Below are 19655 nucleotides of genomic sequence, written 5' to 3'. Positions count from 1 at the left end.
GTTGTGAAGCACTCAATAAATGTTGTTGTTGTTATTATTATTATTATTATTTTGAGACGAAGTCTTGGTCTTGTCCCCCAGACTGGAGTGCAATGGCATGATCTTGGCTCACTGCAACCTCCACCTCCCGGGTTCAAGTGATTCTCCTGCCTCAGCCTCCTGAGTAGCTGGGATTACAGGCACCTGCCACCAAGCCTGGCTAATTTTTGTATTTTTAGTAGAGACAAGGTTTCACCATGTTGGCCAGACTGGTCTCGAACTCCTGACCTCAGGTGATCCTCCCACCTTGGCCTCCCAAAGTGCTGGGATTACAGGCATGAGTCACTGTGCCCGGCCTGTTGTTATTATTATTATTATTATTCCTGGCCCAGGTGCCATCCTGAATCTGATTATGGGAAGCATTATCCAAAATAAAAGCTCCAAATTGGGCCTGGCGCAGTGGCTCACACCTGTATGTAATCCCAGTACTTTGGCAGGCTGAGGCAGGTGGATCATGAGGCCAGGAGTTCGAGACCAGACTGACCAACATGGTCAAACCCTGTCTGTACTAAAAATACAAAAATTAGCTGGGCTTGGTGGCACGTGCCTGTAGTCCCAGCTACTCAGGAAGCTGAGGCAGAAGAATCACTTGAACCCGGGAAGCAGATGTTACAGTGAGCCGAGATGGCGCCATTGCACTCCAGCCTGCGCAACACAGACTCCGTCTCAAAAAAGTAAATAAATAAACTCCAAATTGAAAGCAAGAATTCCAAAGGGAAAGTATTGCATGGTTAAAAATTCATCAAGTACTTAGTCTTGGTAATGGAAATGTAGTGACTTCTCCCTTGCTTTTATTACAGGTGAGGAGATATCTTCTAAAAGTGAACTGGATGAATTGCAGGAAGAGGTGGCCAGGAGGGCACAGGAACAGGAACTTCGAAGAAAACGGGAGAAAGAATTAGAGGCAGCGAAAGGGTTTAACCCTCATCCTAGCCGCTTCATGGACTTGGATGAACTGCAGAATCAGGGTAATTGGTGTGAGCATTAGGTTGTGGGTGATGGGGAAAGACAGAAAGGGTAGAAAAAAACATTTAAGTTTGTAAGTTCCCTGTCTTCTCTTTAGCAAAATAATTTTTAAAATCTTAATTCACCCATTCCAGTGAGAACAAGTTAGAGTAGGATGTGACAAGACTATTAACTGGAGATAGGCACTGATTTGGGGCATTATCTATTAAATTTATTAGAGATAGTGTATTGTTCATGAATAATGCTTCCCATGAACATCTGTTGAGGGTGTAAATAAAACTAGCCTTGAGTCAGAAATAGCTGAAAATGGCAGTGAGCCACACTGACAGTGAGGGGAATTCTACTTGCTGGGAAGAAACATACTCATGCAATATTCCACCTGGAGCATCAGGGAAGTGGATCTGCCAAACAGGAGCAAGAACAAAGCCAGTTTATTTTTGATACCATGACAGTTGATTCTCTAACCTCAAACAATTTGCATGACTTTACTTCCACAACTGCCCCACATTAGACTTTTTTTCTTCCTAGAATTTTTTTAGGATGTCACTTTGTACCAAAAGAGACTAACCTTCAAAATAGTTCAGCTGCGGAGCTTGTAGTGAGCCAAGATCACGCCACTGCACTGCAGCCTGGGCGACAGAGCAAGACTCCATCTCAAAAAAAAAAAAAAAAAAAAGTTCAGCCAAGCTGAGGTATCTACCTTAAATAGGCCATGAAACCTATATTTTTTTTTTCCTATAAAATGACTTTATTATTTTTATAATTCAGAAACCCCACTTACAACAAATTGTGCTAAAGCAGTATAAAGGTCCAAGTTTGTAAGTGCAAGCTTTTAACTTTTTTGGCTGTTTTCTGTTGACCACTTTTCTCTTTTTATATACACTTAGAGAATCTTCTTGGGCCAAGTAATCCTGTTTGGGGGCAGCTTTTTTCCTTTAATACTACTCTCTTTTGATTCAAGGTAATTGTTGCCTCATATTTCCCAAGACATTGTATTCGTTTCCAAATTAGTTTTAAATTCCTAATACTTAGCTGTCTCTATATTTGGATAGTCTTTTTTCCCTTTGTGACCTCAAGCTATAATGACATTGGTGTCCCAGGTTTATTTTGCTTCTGAGTAAAGGGGTCTTGTCATTTCTCTCCTTTCCTTTTTTTTTCTCTATGCCAGTTGGGCAATAGATTAAAGTTAGGAGGAGATCCCACTGGCTATATTTCATTGTCAATTTTCCATACACTGTGGTTCAGCATTTCCTGCATGAGCAAGCAACGGAATGCTAAGATTCTGGAGGATAAGAATTAAAATTTAGTACAGTGATTGATCAACTATAGCTTGTCTAGATCTCCGTAAAGTAGAGAACTTAAAAAAAATGGCTCTAGGCACTACCTCTGATTATAAAGATTGTATACATTTAGTTGATTACAAATATTATGAGAGAACTTCAGGTCTGGGAAGTAAGGGAAACCACACCTCTAGAGATAGAGTGGATCCTGAGTGCCAAGTTCTTCAGAACCAACCTGCTGTTTCCATTGTCTTCCCATTGCTCTCAAAAAGTCATGATGAATTAGGAAGTGAATGTTAGGGATGTAGAAGAGCCTTTATTACCATGTCCAGCTGGAGGTAAGTGGAGGATGAGGGACATTATGGGAGAAGTGACTCACATTTTTTTTTTCCCCCTGCAACTTTGTGAAGGCTCACTGGCAATCCCATTTGTAAGTGAACTTATATTACAGCTTGCTGCCAATTTATGATTATGAGTAAGTAGAGGGCAAGGGATATATAAACATGAGAGTTCTTTTACAAAAATGTCTCTGCCTGTACTTCCTAGCCTTTTCATCTGGTATCGTTTTTAGACTTTTCTGCTCCTGCTTTGGCACACATTCACTTTGAGAGGAGGATGGAATATTCCCTGCTTGCTGTATGGGAAGTTGACTTCTTTGTGGGTAGTTTTGGTGAGGAATAGCATGATGAAAGTAAATACTTAGCAATGCTTATGAAAAGTATGTATATGCAAACCAGGAACGAAGGCCGTTCAACTGCCCTGGCAGATACATTGGATTAGCAAGTGTAGACCATCTGTGACTAAGAGGTGTACTGATTTTCCAGTTTAGGGTGGTGCATAGAGGACTGTGATTTGGTGAAGTAAATAAGTGGTATGGATGGTTGTCCACAGAATAATGAAGCTACCTTTGCCATAACATAGCAGTGAAGGTCTCAGTCGACATCTAGGGTGTTCTGACACTAGTTGGCAAGAATTGCACTGGGAAAGAGCAGTTCAATTCCAGGCATAAGAACCTACCCTTCTGCTATATGGAATACTTTGTTCTTTCCTTGAGGGACTTCCTAAGAGTTTTGGTGTTAGAATATGTGGCCATTAATGGCATGCCTCTCTTTCATGGCCTTGGTAACATCTCAGTTAAGGCAAAATGAATGTCCTGCTTGTTTCAGAGAATTCTTAATAGCAATGAACAGTTGGAATAAGGGTAGACCAGTGGCTCAGCAGCAAGGATCTCTGTGTACTGAAGGGAAACAACAGTACACAGGAAAAGTTGGAATGAATTGTAATGAAAATGAAAAGTGCTGGCCCTTTCAGGGAGGAGTGACGGCTTTGAGAGGTCCCTGCAAGAGGCAGAGTCAGTATTTGAAGAGTCACTGCATCTGGAACAGAAAGGAGACTGTGCTGCAGCTTTGGCTCTCTGTAATGAAGCTATCTGTAAGTAACTCTAACTGCTATGGCTATGGCACTTTGGACTAACTTCACAATAGGTGTTGTCACTCAGATGGGATAAAAACAGTTTTTATGTGTCCTCACTCTTGCTCTCCCAAACTGAGGCCCATTAGCTATTTTTGCCCTTTAGATTTCTAAGTGTACCTGGCACTGGCACTGTGGCCTATGGATATTTACCAGAATAACCTCAGCAAGGAATCCATAGATGATTTCTCCAGTCATGCCTACCTTTTTATTCCAGGATAAAGTTAGACCTCAGATGTGAGATTAGTTTGCTTTTTTGCTAGTCACTGGCTAGTGAGTTGGAGCTTATAGAAGGAAAACTGAATAAATTGGCTATGACTTCCCAGGCCTGTGAGTTTTTACTTCAATATTTGATTCTTTCTGATTCTCCCCTACCTTCATAGTATGCAGCACCATAAGCTTACAGCAAGAGACTAAGGCTTAGAATTGGTATCGGCTTCTTGTATGTGACCGACAAGAAGCTGTGGTCTATAAAGAGAGATGCAGGTTTGGATCTTATTTCTGCTGTTGGCCATTGGGAAGAGAGGGGTGAGAGTAGAGTGTGGAGACCAGAGTCAGACAGGTCAGTTGGACAAGAGTGGCAGTCTCTAAGATGGAGGCACTGGTTTATCTTATTGATTTATTTTAGTTTTGTTTTGTTTTTTAATTTGGATTAACCTGTTTGGCCTCCATGGCTTCCATCAATGTTCCTTATAGCCAGAGGCAGCTCTGTGCTCCAGACAGCATATGCATGGTCCGTGCCTTGCATTCCTGCTACATATTTTGAGTTTTACTGCATATCTTTGCTCATTTTTGTTCAATTTTATTCTTTTTATTTTTGTTTGTGTTTTGTGTTCTGTTTCTGCTATATTTTCTTTTGCATTTTAGCTAAACTAAGACTTGCCCTGCATGGTGCCAGCTGTAGCACGCACAGCAGAGCCCTAGTCGATAAGAAGTTGCAAATCAGTATTCGAAAAGCACGGAGCCTGCAGGATCGCATGCAGCAGCAGCAATCACCACAGCAGCCGTCGCAGCCCTCAGCCTGCCTCCCGTCACAGGCGGGGACTCTCCCTCAGCCAACAAGGTAGTGCTTGGGAACCATGTTAGTTTATGAACGCCAGGGGAAGAAGTGACCATGAGTACTCTATAGCAAGAGCTCTCATTGTCTTGCCGACTGAAGGGGAGAGAGGAGTCCTCTGAAAAGATTTTCTTCTTTCAGGTCAGACATACAGTGAAAAACTCATTGTACTGCTGGTCCTTTCCTTAATAATACCTAGGATGCAAAAGTACAGCATAATAAGACCATTTGTCCACATTTCCCATGGGTAACTTTAGCCCTGGACTTGTGTAATAATGCGATTATTATATTTGTATATATATATTATGTTCTTAGACATGGCAATCTAGGTTACATTTCATGTTGTAGTAGCTACCATGTGATTTATTTGGGATTTCAATGCTTCCTATCCTTATGGAAGCCGAGAAAGCAGTCTTTCTTGCTCTGATTGCACCATAAAGAGGAGACACAATGATTCCCTTTGCTTTGCTTCTTTATGGTCAGGACTAGGAAAGAAGTTCTAGTAGTCATTGTTGTAGTTCTCACATGTTAGCCCTTGAATTTGGCTTTTACTTAGAATAGATGAATTTAAATAAACATTAATTTGGACCATTAATAACTCTGAGTTTTCAAAATATAAGTTAATAAAAACAGTTAACTTTTTTTTTTTTTTGAGACAGGATCTTGCTTTTTCACCCAGGCTGGAGTGCAGTGGCACAATCATAGCTTACTGCACCCTCAACCTCCTGGGCTCAATGTTCAAAAGGCAAATGTTCAAAAATAGTTAACTGCTAGGCATGGTAGCTCATGCCTGTAATCCTAGAATTCTGGGAGGCTGAGGAGGGCAGATTATTTGAGTCAAGGAGTTTGAGACCAGCCTGGGCAACATGGTAAAACCCTGTCTCTACAAAAAACAAAAAAAATTTAGCTGGGCATGGTGGTGCATACCTGTGGTCCCAGCTACTTGGGAGGCTGGGGTGGAAGAATCGGTTGAGCCCGGCAGGTCAAGGCTACAGTGAGCCGTGATGGCGCTGCCACACTTCAGCCTGGGTGACAGAGAAAGACCTTGTCTCAAAAAAAAAAAAAAAAAAAATGCAGGTCTATTTGATGCTAAAGCACATGTCCTTAACCATTATGTGATATTGCTTTTTTTTTTTTTTTTTTTTGGAGACAGAGTCTCGCTCTGTAGCCCGGGCTGGAGTGCAGAGTGGCCAGATCTCAGCTCACTGCAAGCTCCGCCTCCCGGGTTTACGCCATTCTCCTGCCTCAGCCTCCCGAGTAACTGGGATTACAGGCGCCCGCCACATAGCCCGGCTAGTTTTTTTGTATTTTTTTAGTAGAGACGGGGTTTCACCATTTTAGCCAGGATGGTCTCGATCTCCTGACCTCGTGATCCACCCGTCTCGGCCTCCCAAAGTGCTGGGATTACAGGCTTGAGCCACCGCGCCCGGCCGATATTGCCTTTTATGATTAGGCTTCCCGTATTAGTATATCTTATTCTCCATAATGTTATAAGGGTGACTGGGTGACTATACCCTCAAAAGTTTACAGTATATTTTCATTCAAATTTAGGGGGTTGTTTTGAATATAAGCAATTTAGATAGGTAAACCCTTTCCAGAAAACATATACTTCCTGATGTATGTGAGTGATTGAGGCTTTATTTAAGTCCTTGTAACATTGTTTTTAAAGTCAGAAATACAAAACAATTAGTGAGAAACCAACTAAATACAGTTAATCCCTACTCCTACTCCTAAATCTCAAGAGAGTCATATTGCTTTGGGGAAATATCTCAGTGACTAATAGGACAAAATCCAGATTTTAAAAACATATTTGAAATGGTTGATTTCTGTGTATTCCCATGAGCCCGAATCACCGTGTATTTTGTAAATGTGGCCTCATGGTTCCTTTGGCTGGGCTGGCTCTCAGGACCCCAGGTAGGACTTGCCTCCCTGTATAGCATCCTGGATTTTTGCTGTTTAGTATGAGTGATTTTCAGGCTTTGCTTACCTTCCATGTCATCTGCATGTGAGACTAGCTGATTTTGTTTCCTAATTTGCAAGTAGAATGTGATTGGAATGCGACTCACAGGTAGTGAAGAATATTGGCAAGGGGTCCACTTAATGTTACTGTGCACCTTTAGTGAGGGCATTTAATAAAGAGGATTAATGTTACCTATTTACCTGGGTGTGAGCTGACCATGTGCCTTTTCTTTTGTGATCCTCTGAACTACTGACTCTACTTGTGCTTGTCTTTCTGTTTATTTTTACCATTCCCTGTGTGAATAGCTAGAAATGGGAATGGAATGAACAGTTCTTTCTGTAAGCGTTCCTGTCAGTCAAGGCAGCTTATGACTAGCTGTCTCCATTTGTTTCAGTGAACAGCCTATCCCGCTCCAAGTATTGTTAAGCCAAGAGGCCCAACTGGAACCCGGCACGGATACAGAGTTTGGGGCCAGTTCTTTCTTCCATTCACCTGCTTCCTGCCATGAGTCACACTCATCACTATCTCCAGTGTCATCTGCCCCACAGCACAGCTCCCCCAGTAGATCTGCCTTGAAGCTTCTGACTTCCGTTGAAGTAGACAACATTGAACCCTCTGCATTCCACAGGCAAGGTTTACCTAAAACACCAGGGTGGACTGAGAAGAATTCTCATCATAGTTGGGAGCCATTGGATGCCCCAGAGGGTAAGCTGCAAGGCTCTAGGTGTGACAACAGCAGTTGCAGCAAGCTCCCTCCACAAGAAGGAAGAGGCATTGCTCAAGAACAGCTATTCCAAGAAAAGAGGGATCCTGCTAATAACCCCTCCCTGGTGATGCCTGGAATAGCCACCTCTGAAAGGGGAGATGAACACAGCCTAGGCTGTAGTCCTCCAAATTCATCAGCTCAGCCCAGCCTTCCCCTGTATAGAACCTGCCACCCCATACTGCCTGTTGCTTCTTCATCTGTGCTTCACTGTCTTGATCCTGTGCAGAAAACTAACCAATGCCTCCAAGGCCAAAGCCTCAAAACTTCCTTGACTTTAAAAGCGGACAGAGGCAGTGAGGAGCCCTATAGGCCAGAGTTTCCCAGCACGAAGGGGCTTGTCCGTTCTCTGGCTAAGCAGTTCCAGAGGATGCAGGATGTCTCCATGAGCGATAGTACAGGTTTCAAGGATAGAAGTTTGTCGGGTAGTCTAAGGAAGAACTCTTCCCCTTCTGATTCTAAGCCTCCTTTCTCACAGGGTCAAGAGAAAGGCCACTGGCCATGGGCAAAGCAACAATCCTCTTTGGAGAGTGGGGACAGACCACTTTCCTGGGAAGAGTCCACTGAACATTCTTCTCTTGCCTTAAACTCTGGGCTGCCTAATGGTGAAACTTCTAGGGGAGGACAGCCCAGGTTGGCAGAGCCAGACCTATACCAAGAGAAGCCGTCCCAAGTGAGAGATGCTAGGTCTAAGGATCTGGGCAGCAGTGCTGACTTGGGGACTTCCTTGCCTTTGGATTCCTGGGTGAATGTCACAAGGTTCTGTGATTCTCAGCCTAAACATGGGGCCCCTAGGCCAGGAATGAAGTCCTCCCCTCATGATTCCCATATGTGTGTAACCTATCCAGAGAGAAATCACATCCTTTTGCATCCACATTGGAACCAAGACACAGAGCAGGAGACCTCAGAATTGGAGTCTCTGTATCAGGCCAGTCTTCAGGCTTCTCAACCTGGCTGTTCTGGATGGGGGCAGCAGGATACAGCCTGGCACCCACTTAGCCAAACAGGTAAGAATGCAAACAGGGATTGGGGGGAGGGGGGAGGATCATATAAAAGCTGAAAGCAGGGAAAGATCAGAAGGGGGTATTCTATACAGATAGTATCCCCAGCTTAGTAGGAGGTAGTAGAACTTTCTACTTTATTCAGAAAGCCTCCATGACAAGAGCTAGACATTTTTCTGGCTAGAGTGGAGGAAGGGGCAGAATTATCACTCACAGGCAACTTCCCTCCTTCTAAAGTAAGAGATTACTAAGTATTTGCCCATGGCTTCTCCAGTATGCTGTGCTAAAGAATGGTTCAGGGCCGGGTGCGGTGGCTCACTCCCGTAATGCCAGCACTTTGGGAGGCCGAGGGCAGATCACTTGAGGTCAGGAGATCGAGACCACCCTGACCAACATGGTGAAACCCCGTCTCTACTAAAAATACAAAAATTAGCTGGACGTGGTGGCACATGCTTGTAATCCCAGCTACTTGGGAGGCTGAGGCACAAGAATGGCTTGAACTGGCGAGGTGGAGGTTGCAGTGAACTGAGATTGCACCACTGCACTTCAGCCTGGGCTGAGAGTGCTGCAGAGTGAGACCCTGTCTCAAAAAGGAAAAAAAAAAAAAAAGCGTTTTAATCAGAAACTCTGTACCCATTGGCAAATCACTCTTTATCTCCTCCTTCTCTTCCCCCAACCCCAGGCAACCACTTATCTATTTTCTGTCTCTAGATATTTGCCTGTTCTGGACATTTCATATAAATGGAATCATATAGTATGTGGTCTTTTGTGACCAGATTTTGACATAATTGTAGTTCCTAAAGTGTTATATAAACACTGCTCTTGACCTATATTCTGAATTTCATCGTACTTTGAACTTGAGCAGACACCATCTTATAGATATCTAAAAAATAAGAAATTAACTTTTGTTATGGGAAATTTCAAATATATTCAAAAGTAAAGAATAAGAGTAGGCCGGGCACAGTGACTCACACCGTAATCCCAGCACTTTGGGAGGCCAAAGCGGATGGATCACCTGAGGTCAGGAGTTGGAGACCAGCCTGGCCAACATGGCTCTACTGAAAATACAAAACATTAGCTGGGCGTGGTGGTGGTGGACGCCAGTAATCCTAGTTACTCAGGAGGCTGAGGCAGGAGAATTGCTTGAACCCGGGAGACGGAGGTTGCAGTGAGCTGAGATAACACCATTGTACCTGGGCAACAAGAGCAAAACTCCATCTCAAAAAAAAAAATAAATAAATAAATGTTATAATAACCCTCCAGGTACTTATAACCAGCTTCCATAGTGATTATCTTGCAGTTATCAACATATGACCAGTTTTTTTATTTTATTTTATTTCATTATTTATTTTTTAGACAAGGTCTTGTTCTACCTCCCAGGCTGGAGTGCAGTGGTGCGATCTCGGCTCACTGCAACCTCTGCCTCCCAGATTCAAGTGATTCTCCTGCCTCAGCCTCCCAAGTAGCTGGGACTACAGGTGTGCACCACCACGCCTGGCTAATTTTTGTATTTTTAGTAGAGACGGGGTTTCACCATATTATCCAGGATGGTCTCCATCTCATGACCTTGTGATCCGCCTGCCTTGGCCTTCCAAAATGCTGGGATTACAGGAGTGAGCCACTGCGCATATGGCCAGTTTTGATTTAGCTATACCTCCACCACTTTCCTTTCCCCTCTACATTATTTTATTTTATTTTTTGAGACAAGGTCTTGCTTTGTTGCCCAGGCTGGAATGCAGTGATGCCATCAGGGCCACTGCTGAGGTCCTCCCACCACAGCCTCCTGAGTAGCTGGGACCACAGGCACACACCACCACATCTGGCTAATTTTTTTGTGTGGTTTGGAGAGACGGGGTTTTGCCATGTTGCCCAGGTGGTCTCTACCTCCTGAGCTCAAGTAGTCCACCCGCCTCAGCCTCCCAAAGTGCTAGGATTACAGGCATGAGCTACCATGCCCAGCCTCCTCTAGATTATTTTAAAACAAATCTCTGAATCTCTGACATTATATTATTTCATTCATAAATAATTTAGCATGTATCTCTCAGAAATAAACATTCTTTTTTTTTTTTTTTTCAAATGAGATGGAGTCTTGCTCTGTCACCCAGGCTGGAATGCAGTGGCGCGATCTCAACTCACTGTAGCCTCTGCCTCCTGGGTTCAAGTGATTCTCCTGCCTCAGCCTCCTGAGTAGCTGGGATTACAGGCACACACCACCATGCCTGGCTAATTTTTGTGTATACATATATATATATATGTATTTTTTTTTTTGTAGAGACAGGGTTTCACCATGTTTGCCAGGCTGGTCTTGAACTCCTGACCTCAGGTGATCCACCTGCCTTGGCCTCCCAAAGTGCTAGGATTACAGGCATGAGCTACCGCACCCAGCCAGATTGTTTTTTAAGAGACAAACCTGTAATATTATTATACCTAAAAAATTAACAATAATTTATTAATATAATACCTAGCCAATATTCCAGTTTTCTCAGTGGTCCCATAAATGTCTTTTTACAGTTGTTTTATTTCAAGTCAGGATTCAAACAAGACACACACGTTGCTTTTTGATGATAAGGCTCTTAAGTTTTTTTTTGTTGTTGTTGTTTTTGGCTTTTGGTTTTTTTTTGCCAGTATGATACCCTTTTTTTTTCCCCCTTCTATTTATTTGTTGAAGAAATTTGGTCATTGTCTTTTAACATTTCACACATTATAGATTTTGCTGATTATAGCCTTAAGTCTTTAAGAAAAAAAAACTTGTTGTGGCCGGGCGCAGTGGCTCATGCCTGTAATCCCAGCACTTTGGGAGGCCAAGGCAGGCAGATCACAAGGTCAGTTCAAGACCGGCCTGGCCAACATGGTGAAACCCTGTCTCCACTAAAAATATAAAAATTAGTCGGGCATGGTGGCACGCACCTGTAGTCCCAGCTACTCGGGAGGCTGAGGCAGGAGAATCACTTGAACCCAGGAGGCGGAGGTTGTGGTGAGCTGAGATCAGGCCACTACACTCCAGCCTGGGCAACAGAGGGAGACTCTGTCCCAAAAAAACCACCATGTTCTTCTAGCCCTCATTTTTCCTGCAACTTAGTACTTAGAGCTAGAGGCTCAATAAAATCAGATACAAATTTTAAAAACAAGAATATTTAATAGGAAGTTCTTTGTATTTCTTACACCATATCAGCAAATACATAATGTCTGGTAGTCTTTCTTTTGTCATGATTGATCAGTGAGTAGACATCATCTTAACCTTATCTTTTATTTATTCTAGAAATTCCCTTACAAATGGCCACCTCTACCTCTGCTTAAAATTTTTTTTTTTTTTTCTGATGGATTCTCACTCTATCACCTAGTCTGGAGTGCAGTGGTGCGATCTCAGCTCGTTGCAACCTCTGCCTCCGAGTGATTCTCCTGCCTCAGTCTCCCGAGTAGCTGGGACTACAGGCGCACACCACTGCACCCGGCTAATTTCTGTATTTTTAGTAGAGACAGGGTTTCGCCATGTTGGCCAGGCTGCTCTTGAACTCCTGACCTCAGGTTATCCACCTGCCTCAGCCTCCCAAAGTGCTGGGATTACAGGTGTGAGCCATCGCACCCTGCCGTCTTTTAAAGGAATCATTCTACTCCCTTCAGGAGGTTCCAGTGGCTACCTTCTTGTCTAGGAGTCACACTTGGCTTGATTAGAGGAACAGCCAATTCTAAACATTACTCTGTAATTCTTTTCTCTTTTTTTTTTTTGAGACAAAGTCTTACTCTGTCACCCAGGCTGGAGTACAGTGGCACGATCATGGCTCACTCCAGCTTCCACTTTCCAGGTTCAAATGATCCTCCTGCCTCAGCCTTCCAAATACAGATGTGCACCACCATACCTGGCTAATTTTTTAATGCTTTTTCTTTTTTTAGAGATGGGGTCTCACTATGCTGCCTAGGCTGGTCTTGAATTCCTAGGCTCAAGTGATCCTACTGCCTCAGCCTCCCAAAGTGCTGGGATTACAGGCATGAGCTACCACAACCAGCCATAGCTGTAATTTTTTTTTTTTGCGATGGAGTGAGTCTCTGTTGCCCAGGCTGGAGTGCAGTAGTGCAATGTCGACTCACTGCAGCCTCTGCCTCTCGGGTTCAAGTGATTATCCTGCCTCAGCCTCCTGAGTAGCTGGGATTATAGGCGCCCACCACCACGCCTGGCTAGTTTTTGTATTTTTATTAGAGATGGGGTTTTCACCATGTTGGTCAGGCTGGTCTCGAACTCCTGACCTCGTGATCCGCCTGCCTTGGCCTCCCAAAGTGCTGGGACTACAGGCATGAGCCATCATGCCCAGCCTTAGCTGTAATCCTTAAACCTGGCTACCTATAGTCATCTGAGGAGTGGCTCAGAAAACCCAAAAAACACATGAATAATTTTATAGAAATAAGAACATAACACACATGCTGTTTTTATTTTACACAATTTCCTGTCTCTTCTCTCATAGCCAGTCCTTCCCTCCCCAGGTAATTATGTAGTGTGCATACATTGTATTTTTCTGTTCATACAATCCTATGTAGACCTACATATACAGAAAGTGTTTTTTTTTTTTTTGCTTGTATATCGTTTTACATATTTTTTCCTTTTAATGCAACAATATTTCATTAAAATTCCTTCAAATCATCTAGTTTAACTCAGTTCATTCTTTTTAAGTTACTGACCAATATTTAGTATTAAACCATAATGTATTTAGCTATTCTTCTATAGATGGGCATTATTTCTAGTTCTTGGCTACTATAAATTATGTCAGTAGAATATATTCTTATACATATGTTCTTATGAACTGGTATTTTTTTCTTCTTCTCAGGATTAGAATTGTTGGGCAACAGGATAAATATATTTTTTATTTTATTAGAGATTACCAGGTTGCTTTTTAGGAAGACTGTAACATTTCACATTTCCCCCAGTAATGTTCAAGGAGATATATATATATTATTTATTTATTTATTTAGTTAGTTAGTTAGTTTTTGTGAGATAGAGTTTTGTTCTGTCACCCAGGCTGGAGTGCAGTGGCATGATCTTGGCTCACTGCAATCTCTACCTCCCAAGTTCACACCATTCTCCTGCCTCAGCCTCCCGAGTAGCTGGGACTACAGGCGCCCACCACCACGCTCGGCTAATTTTTTGTATTTTTAGTGGAGACGGGGTTTCACCGTGTTAGCCAGGATGGTCTTGATCTCCTGACCTCGCGATCTGCCTGCCTCAACCTCCCAAAGTGCTGGGATTACAGGTGTACACCACCATGCCCGGCCAAGGATATTTTCTTGGACTTTTTGGGAACCTTTCAAAAATGAAAATTCCCAGGCACCAACCACAAACCTTCTGATTCAGGTCTGTGGTAACATCCAGAAAGCTCTATTTTTAAAAGTTCCCAGATGAATCTGAGGTGGTATTGAAAGCACTGCATTTGCCGGGCGCGGTGGCTCAAGCCTGTAATCCCAGCACTTTGGGAGGCCGAGACGGGTGGATCACGAGGTCAGGAGATTGAGACCATCCTGGCTAACCCAGTGAAACCCCGTCTCTACGAAAAAATACAAAAAAACTAGCCAGGAGAGGTGGCGGGCGCCTGTAGTCCCAGCTACTGGGGAGGCTGAGGCAGGAGAATGGCGTTAACCCGGGAGACGGAGCTTGCTTGCAGTGAGCCAAGATCCGGCCACTGCACTCCAGCCTGGGTGACAGAGAGAGACTCTGTCTCAAAAAAAAAAAAAAGAAAGCACTGCATTTAAGTACCCAGGAATACTGAAAATAACTGGTCTTACAGTACTTACATGAATAATATCAGCTTCAGCCAGATATAGATATATTAGAATCACATGATCAAATCAAGACATCAATTGGCCATGGACACATGTATCAAATGTAGGTCAAGGGCATATACAGTTTCAGAATGGAAAACTTAATTAGCTGGATTGGGGTTAGCCCCTTGGGAGTAACCAATCCAGTTTAGAGCAACTCTGAACAATCTAGAAAGATTTTGAAGAGAGGTAAGCATTTAGTGGTTGTTTAGAATTTAAATGATTTGAGAGAAGCTAAGGGGAAAAGAGCATTACATGTGTAAAACATTCCTGAGGTGCTCCTGCTCAGAGTACAAGAGGTCACCAGGTGAGATGGTAAGAGTACTGTGCTGAAAATCAAGAGAGTTTTAATCCTGGTTAAACTACTAAACTGTCAGACCCTGGAACTCATTTTCCTGTTATATAAAATGAGGAGGTTTGATAGATGATTATTAGGATCATTTCAATTCTGAACTAGACTAGAGATAGTTTCTTTTGTCACCACAGATACTTCAGAAAATCACTGTGTTAGATAATTTCCTCTGTCTGTAAGTCTTGAGCCCAAGTCTGACAGAAGCTGATTATGTTTACAAAAATGAAATGAAGCAAGATGGGGACATTCAGTAAACTATCCATATTCTAAAATTCTTGTTTCTTTCTTTCTTTTTTTTTTTTTGAGACGGACTCTCACTCTGTCGCCCAGGCTGGAGTGCAGTGGCGCGATCTCGGCTCACTGCAAGCTCCACTTCCTGGGTTCACGCCATTCTCCTGCCTCAGCCTCCTGAGTAGCTGGGACTACAGGTGCCCACCACCATGCCCGGCTAATTTTTTGTATTTTTAGTAGAGACGGGGTTTCACTGTGTTAGCCAGGATGTTCTCGATCTCCTGGCCTGTGACCCACCCGTCTCGGCCTCCCAAAGTGCTGGGATTACAGGCTTGAGCCACCGCGCCCGGCCCCTCTTGTTTCTAAATTCCAGGAGCATGTCCCCCCGTTGAATTTAGGGATGCATATTTATTATTTAATGAAACAACAACTCCTGAGTTTGTGCTGCTAGGCTTAGAGGTTAGGCCCTAGGAGAAGAAACAGCCTCAACTTGTATTTATGTTTTCCTCTTCAGGCTCTGCAGATGGCATGGGGAGGAGGTTGCACTCAGCCCCTGATCCTGGTCTCTCAAAGACTCCAACAGCAGAAATGGAGCAGAGTCTCCATGAAGCCAGAACAATGTGTACTTCTCAGGTAGCAGCCTCAGGTGTTAAGGTGCTGGGCCCAGGGTGGTGTGTTGGGGAAGGAATTATGGAAAGATATGTCTGGTAGGGATGATGATAAGGCAGAGTCATGGTGATATGGGGCTATCAGAAGAAAATAAGGTCTATGATTGGGCTTCTTTTGAATTAGAGGAGATTTTTACATGGCCACTATCTTACCAATACATCTAATTCAGGTGTCTATTACTACTGAGTCTTCCCCTATTCTTTCCCATACCCTGAGGATAGTGTCTGTGGGAAAACCATAAGTCTGGTATTATGTGTCTGCCTGTATGTGTCTGTGTGTTTGAAGGCTACACCTTGCCGAGGCCTCAGCAGGGAGTGTGGGGAGGATGAGCAGTACAGTGCAGAGAACTTACGTCGCATCTCACGCAGTCTCAGTGGCACCGTTGTCTCAGAGAGGGAGGAAGCTCCAGTTTCTTCCCACAGTTTTGTAAGTAGAATCAGGGTCCATCTATTCAGAGCACCCTCCTCCTTGCTAAGCAAAAATACAGTGCAGGTAAAGAAGCAGGGAGAAAGTGAAGGTTGTAATGTGAGGAAAAGCCCTGTGTACTCAGCGAAAATAAGGACACACAGTCATTATTTTATTTACAAACGTTCAGTTGGAGCCCAGAGGAATGTCCATTCCCTGTAGCAGTTCTGAAAGGTTGTGTGTGTTGTAGGGTTTCCTAGGGTGAGAAGAGTCATAATAGCCTTGCGAGGAATCTGAGAAGTAAAGGCTGCTGATTGGGTCAGAACCCACGGCACTAATCAAAGGAAGAAGGAAAGAAATGGGATGCAGTATTGGTTTGGTTTTTCCCCTCACCCCCAGTATGTGATTGAATAGAATTCATTGTGTTTTCAATCTATAGTGAAGCATGTGCATCAGCAAGAAAAAGAAAAAAGCCTTGCGAATTTTCATATGCAGTAATGTGTAGGCAGAAGGGGCAGGAAAGCCCAAGCCATTAGAGATCAACAAACTTAAATAATATCAGTGGCTAGGTTTGTAGGTAATCATACCTTTAGAGAATTTCACTTCCTTGCCCAAGTTGAGTTTTCATTACAGTAGAGGTCAGGGTACAAAGTACCAGTGCATTGAAGGTTGTCCACTAGGTCAGTTCAGGAAAAATGTAAAAACAGGTTTTAAATACATGGTATAAAAATAAAAAGGTATAAAAGCACATATGGTGAAAACCAAGTCTGTCTTCTACCAGCTCTTCAGATTCAGTTTCCCTCCTAAGAGGTACTCATTTTTCTAATTTTTAAAAATCAGCCGAGGCCAGACGTGGTGGCTCATGCCTGTAATCCCAACACTTTGGGAGGCCGAGGATGGTGGATCACCTGAGGTCAGGAATTCGAGACCAGCCTGGCCAACATGGCGAAAATATAAACATTAGCCGGACATGGTGGGAGGGGGTGCCTGTACTCCTAGCTACTCAGTAGGCTGAGGCAGGAGAATCGCTTGAATCCGGGTGGCAGACGTTGCAGTGAGCCGAGATTGAGCCACTGCACTCCAGTCTGGGCGACAGAGCAAGACTCTGTCTCAAAAACAAAACAAAACAAACAGAAAAACTCAGCTGAATTTATAATAAGATTCATTCAATGTATTGTTCATAAATTCCTAAACAATTCTGATCAGGCTGCCATTCTTTTTTGGAAAAGGTAGACTCTCCTGCCTAGCATTTGTTCTCGTGTACTTTCAATTCATTTAATGGCAAATTGTTATTTTCCTAGGAGAATTGGCTTCCTTTCTTCTGACTTCTGTATCATTTATTGATTCATTCTCTTAAATAAATACTTATTGATTCTGTCACAAGATTCCTAACACAAAAATAAATAAATAAATAAGTGCTTATTGAGTGTGTTATAGGTATTGTGCTAGCTGCTGGAGATACAATGGTGAGTTAGATGTAGTCCCTGCTTTTATGGCGCTTACAGTCTACAGTGAAGTACAGATAAATAAACAATTATAATGTATTAAGGATTTGATCCTATGGGAACATAATAGAAGGGACATTTAAATCAGGCTTGAGGTATCATGGAAGGCTTCCTGGAAGAAGCAAAAAGAATATAGCAGGTAAAAGGGACCTGAGCAAATATTAACTGAATTAAAATAAGCTTATTTAGTATGGCAGGATTAGGAAGTCTGGCGAGGGGAGATGATGGAGAGTGTTGACAAGAGAGGATACAAAGAATATTATGGACCGCAGACAGCCCTGTATGTCACAATAAGTAGTTGGGAAGGATAGAGATAAGTCAACGTATTTGAGACCCAGTTAGGAAGTAAACATCAGTGGGAGTTGGTGCCTGCCTGGATGTTGGGAGAGGGGGTAAAGGATGATACTCAAGTTTTATGGTTAGATAATGATATATTTGAGGGGAGATATGTATTCAGTTTTGCATATATTAAGCTTGAGTGGAGATATCTGGCAGGCTTTTGGAATGAGATATATAAGCTGGAAATTGAAATTTGGGAATCATACCCATTGAAAAGAGGAAAAGACTCGCAGAAAGAGAAGAGGAGCCAGGACATATCCCTAAAGAGCATTAGATTTAAGGTGGTTCTTCTTTTGAAGAACCCTAAAAGGAGACTGAGAAAAAAAAGACTAGCGAGACTGAAGGGAAACCAGGGATGTGTGGTACCATAGGCACCAAGGGGAGAATGTTTCAAGAAGAAAGGAGTAATTAGCTATGTCACATGCTGAGAGGAGTGGCACCTGGTCCTTAGGCAGTATGATAAATGCTAATTTTGTGCCATGTTGTGGTAGGTGCTGTGAGCATACACTGATGAAACAACACAAATTCTGCCCTTGAGTAGCTTGCAGTCTTGTAAAGGAAATTAGACATACTGGCATATAGATTATTTTATTTAACATATTATTACTAAGTGCCCACATTGTTCTAGGCACTTGAAGGTGCTAGGGATACAGAAGTAAAAAGAAATAGGGGAGAAAGACAATAAACAGGCCGGGCGCGGTGGCTCAAGCCTGTAATCCCAGCACTTTGGGAGGCCGAGATGGGCGGATCACGAGGTCAGGAGATCAAGACCATCCTGGCTAACACGGTGAAACCCCGTCTCTACTAAAAATACAAAAAAAAAAACTAGCCGGGCGAGGTGGCGGGCGCCTGTAGTCCCAGCTACTCGGGAGGCTGAGGCAGGAGAATGGCGTAAACCCGGGAGGCGGAGCTTGCAGTGAGCTGAGATCTGGCCACTGCACTCCAGTCCGGGCGACAGAGCGAGACTCCGCCTCAAAAAAAAAAAAAAAAAAAAAAAAAAAAAAAAAAGACAATAAACAAATAAATGATATAATACCAGACAATGATAAGTATGATAAAGAATAATAAAATAAGGCAAGAGAATAAGGAGTAAAGAGGTAATAGTGTTTTTTTTGAGGGCTATTCCTGATAGTAGGGTAGTGAGGGAAATCAGCTCTAAGGAAGTAACTTTTGATTAGAGACCTCAGTGATGTGAAGGTGTGAGCCATCAGAAGAATATTCTTGGTAACAGAAACAGTAAGTATAAAGACTCTGAGGTAGCAATGAGTTTGGTGTGTTTGAGGAACATTAAAATTAGAGTGTAAAAGCTCCAGGAATGATAGGAAATAAAGTGAGGAGCAGTAGGGCCATATCACACAGGACCTTGTAGACCACGGTAAGGAGTGGATGGGAGATAGGAAGAGCAGACTGAAGGCTGTTGCAGTAGTCCAGGTGAATTTAAATATAAAACCCATAGGTAGAAATGATAGTCCTTGGCAAGTAATGGAATTGTGGATGCGAAGTGGGAAATCAAGGTCATTGCCAATGTTTTGAATATGGGTGATTTAGGAAAATAAGGTGCCAGGAGGAGGAGTTTGGAAGGATTTTGGTTCAATTTTGGATATGTTACTGTTTCAGATGTTAAAGGGGAATATTTCTGGGTATTTATCATAAAAGTAGATAATTAATAGGGAGTAGAGCAAGACATAAGCATCAGTAAATACAAACTTGACAGGCAAAAGAGGAAGCTGTGGAATGTATAGCAGTGACAGGAGAGAAGATGGGGTAGAGTTCTTGATTCTACATTTAAACATATATGGTTTTATTCCCAGTA

The 19655-nt window shown here is 42.9% G+C and overlaps 1 protein-coding gene across 18 annotated transcripts in view; it reads left to right on the top strand.

Moving 5' to 3' along the window:
• Window positions 1-19655, top strand: part of USP54 (ubiquitin specific peptidase 54) — a 121900-nt gene that overhangs the window by 98694 nt on the left and 3551 nt on the right. For 13 of the 18 annotated variants that reach the window (XM_033209385.1, XM_033209387.1, XM_033209391.1 and 10 more), the window contains 6 exons: window positions 840-1007; window positions 3597-3716; window positions 4623-4818; window positions 7167-8542; window positions 15439-15557; window positions 15879-16019. In XM_033209385.1, the coding sequence (XP_033065276.1) occupies window positions 840-1007; window positions 3597-3716; window positions 4623-4818; window positions 7167-8542; window positions 15439-15557; window positions 15879-16019 (2120 nt within the window). The remainder of the gene's footprint in view (window positions 1-839; window positions 1008-3596; window positions 3717-4622; window positions 4819-7166; window positions 8543-15438; window positions 15558-15878; window positions 16020-19655) is intronic. The other 5 variants (XM_033209400.1, XM_033209392.1, XM_033209395.1 and 2 more) reach the window with 4 other exon arrangements.

The sequence above is a fragment of the Trachypithecus francoisi genome, unplaced genomic scaffold (genome assembly GCF_009764315.1).
Source record: "Trachypithecus francoisi isolate TF-2019V2 unplaced genomic scaffold, Tfra_2.0 Lachesis_group9, whole genome shotgun sequence".
Taxonomy (NCBI): domain Eukaryota; kingdom Metazoa; phylum Chordata; class Mammalia; order Primates; family Cercopithecidae; genus Trachypithecus; species Trachypithecus francoisi.
Note: the sequence above shows the minus strand (reverse complement) of the source record. Positions and strands in the feature narration are given on the sequence as shown.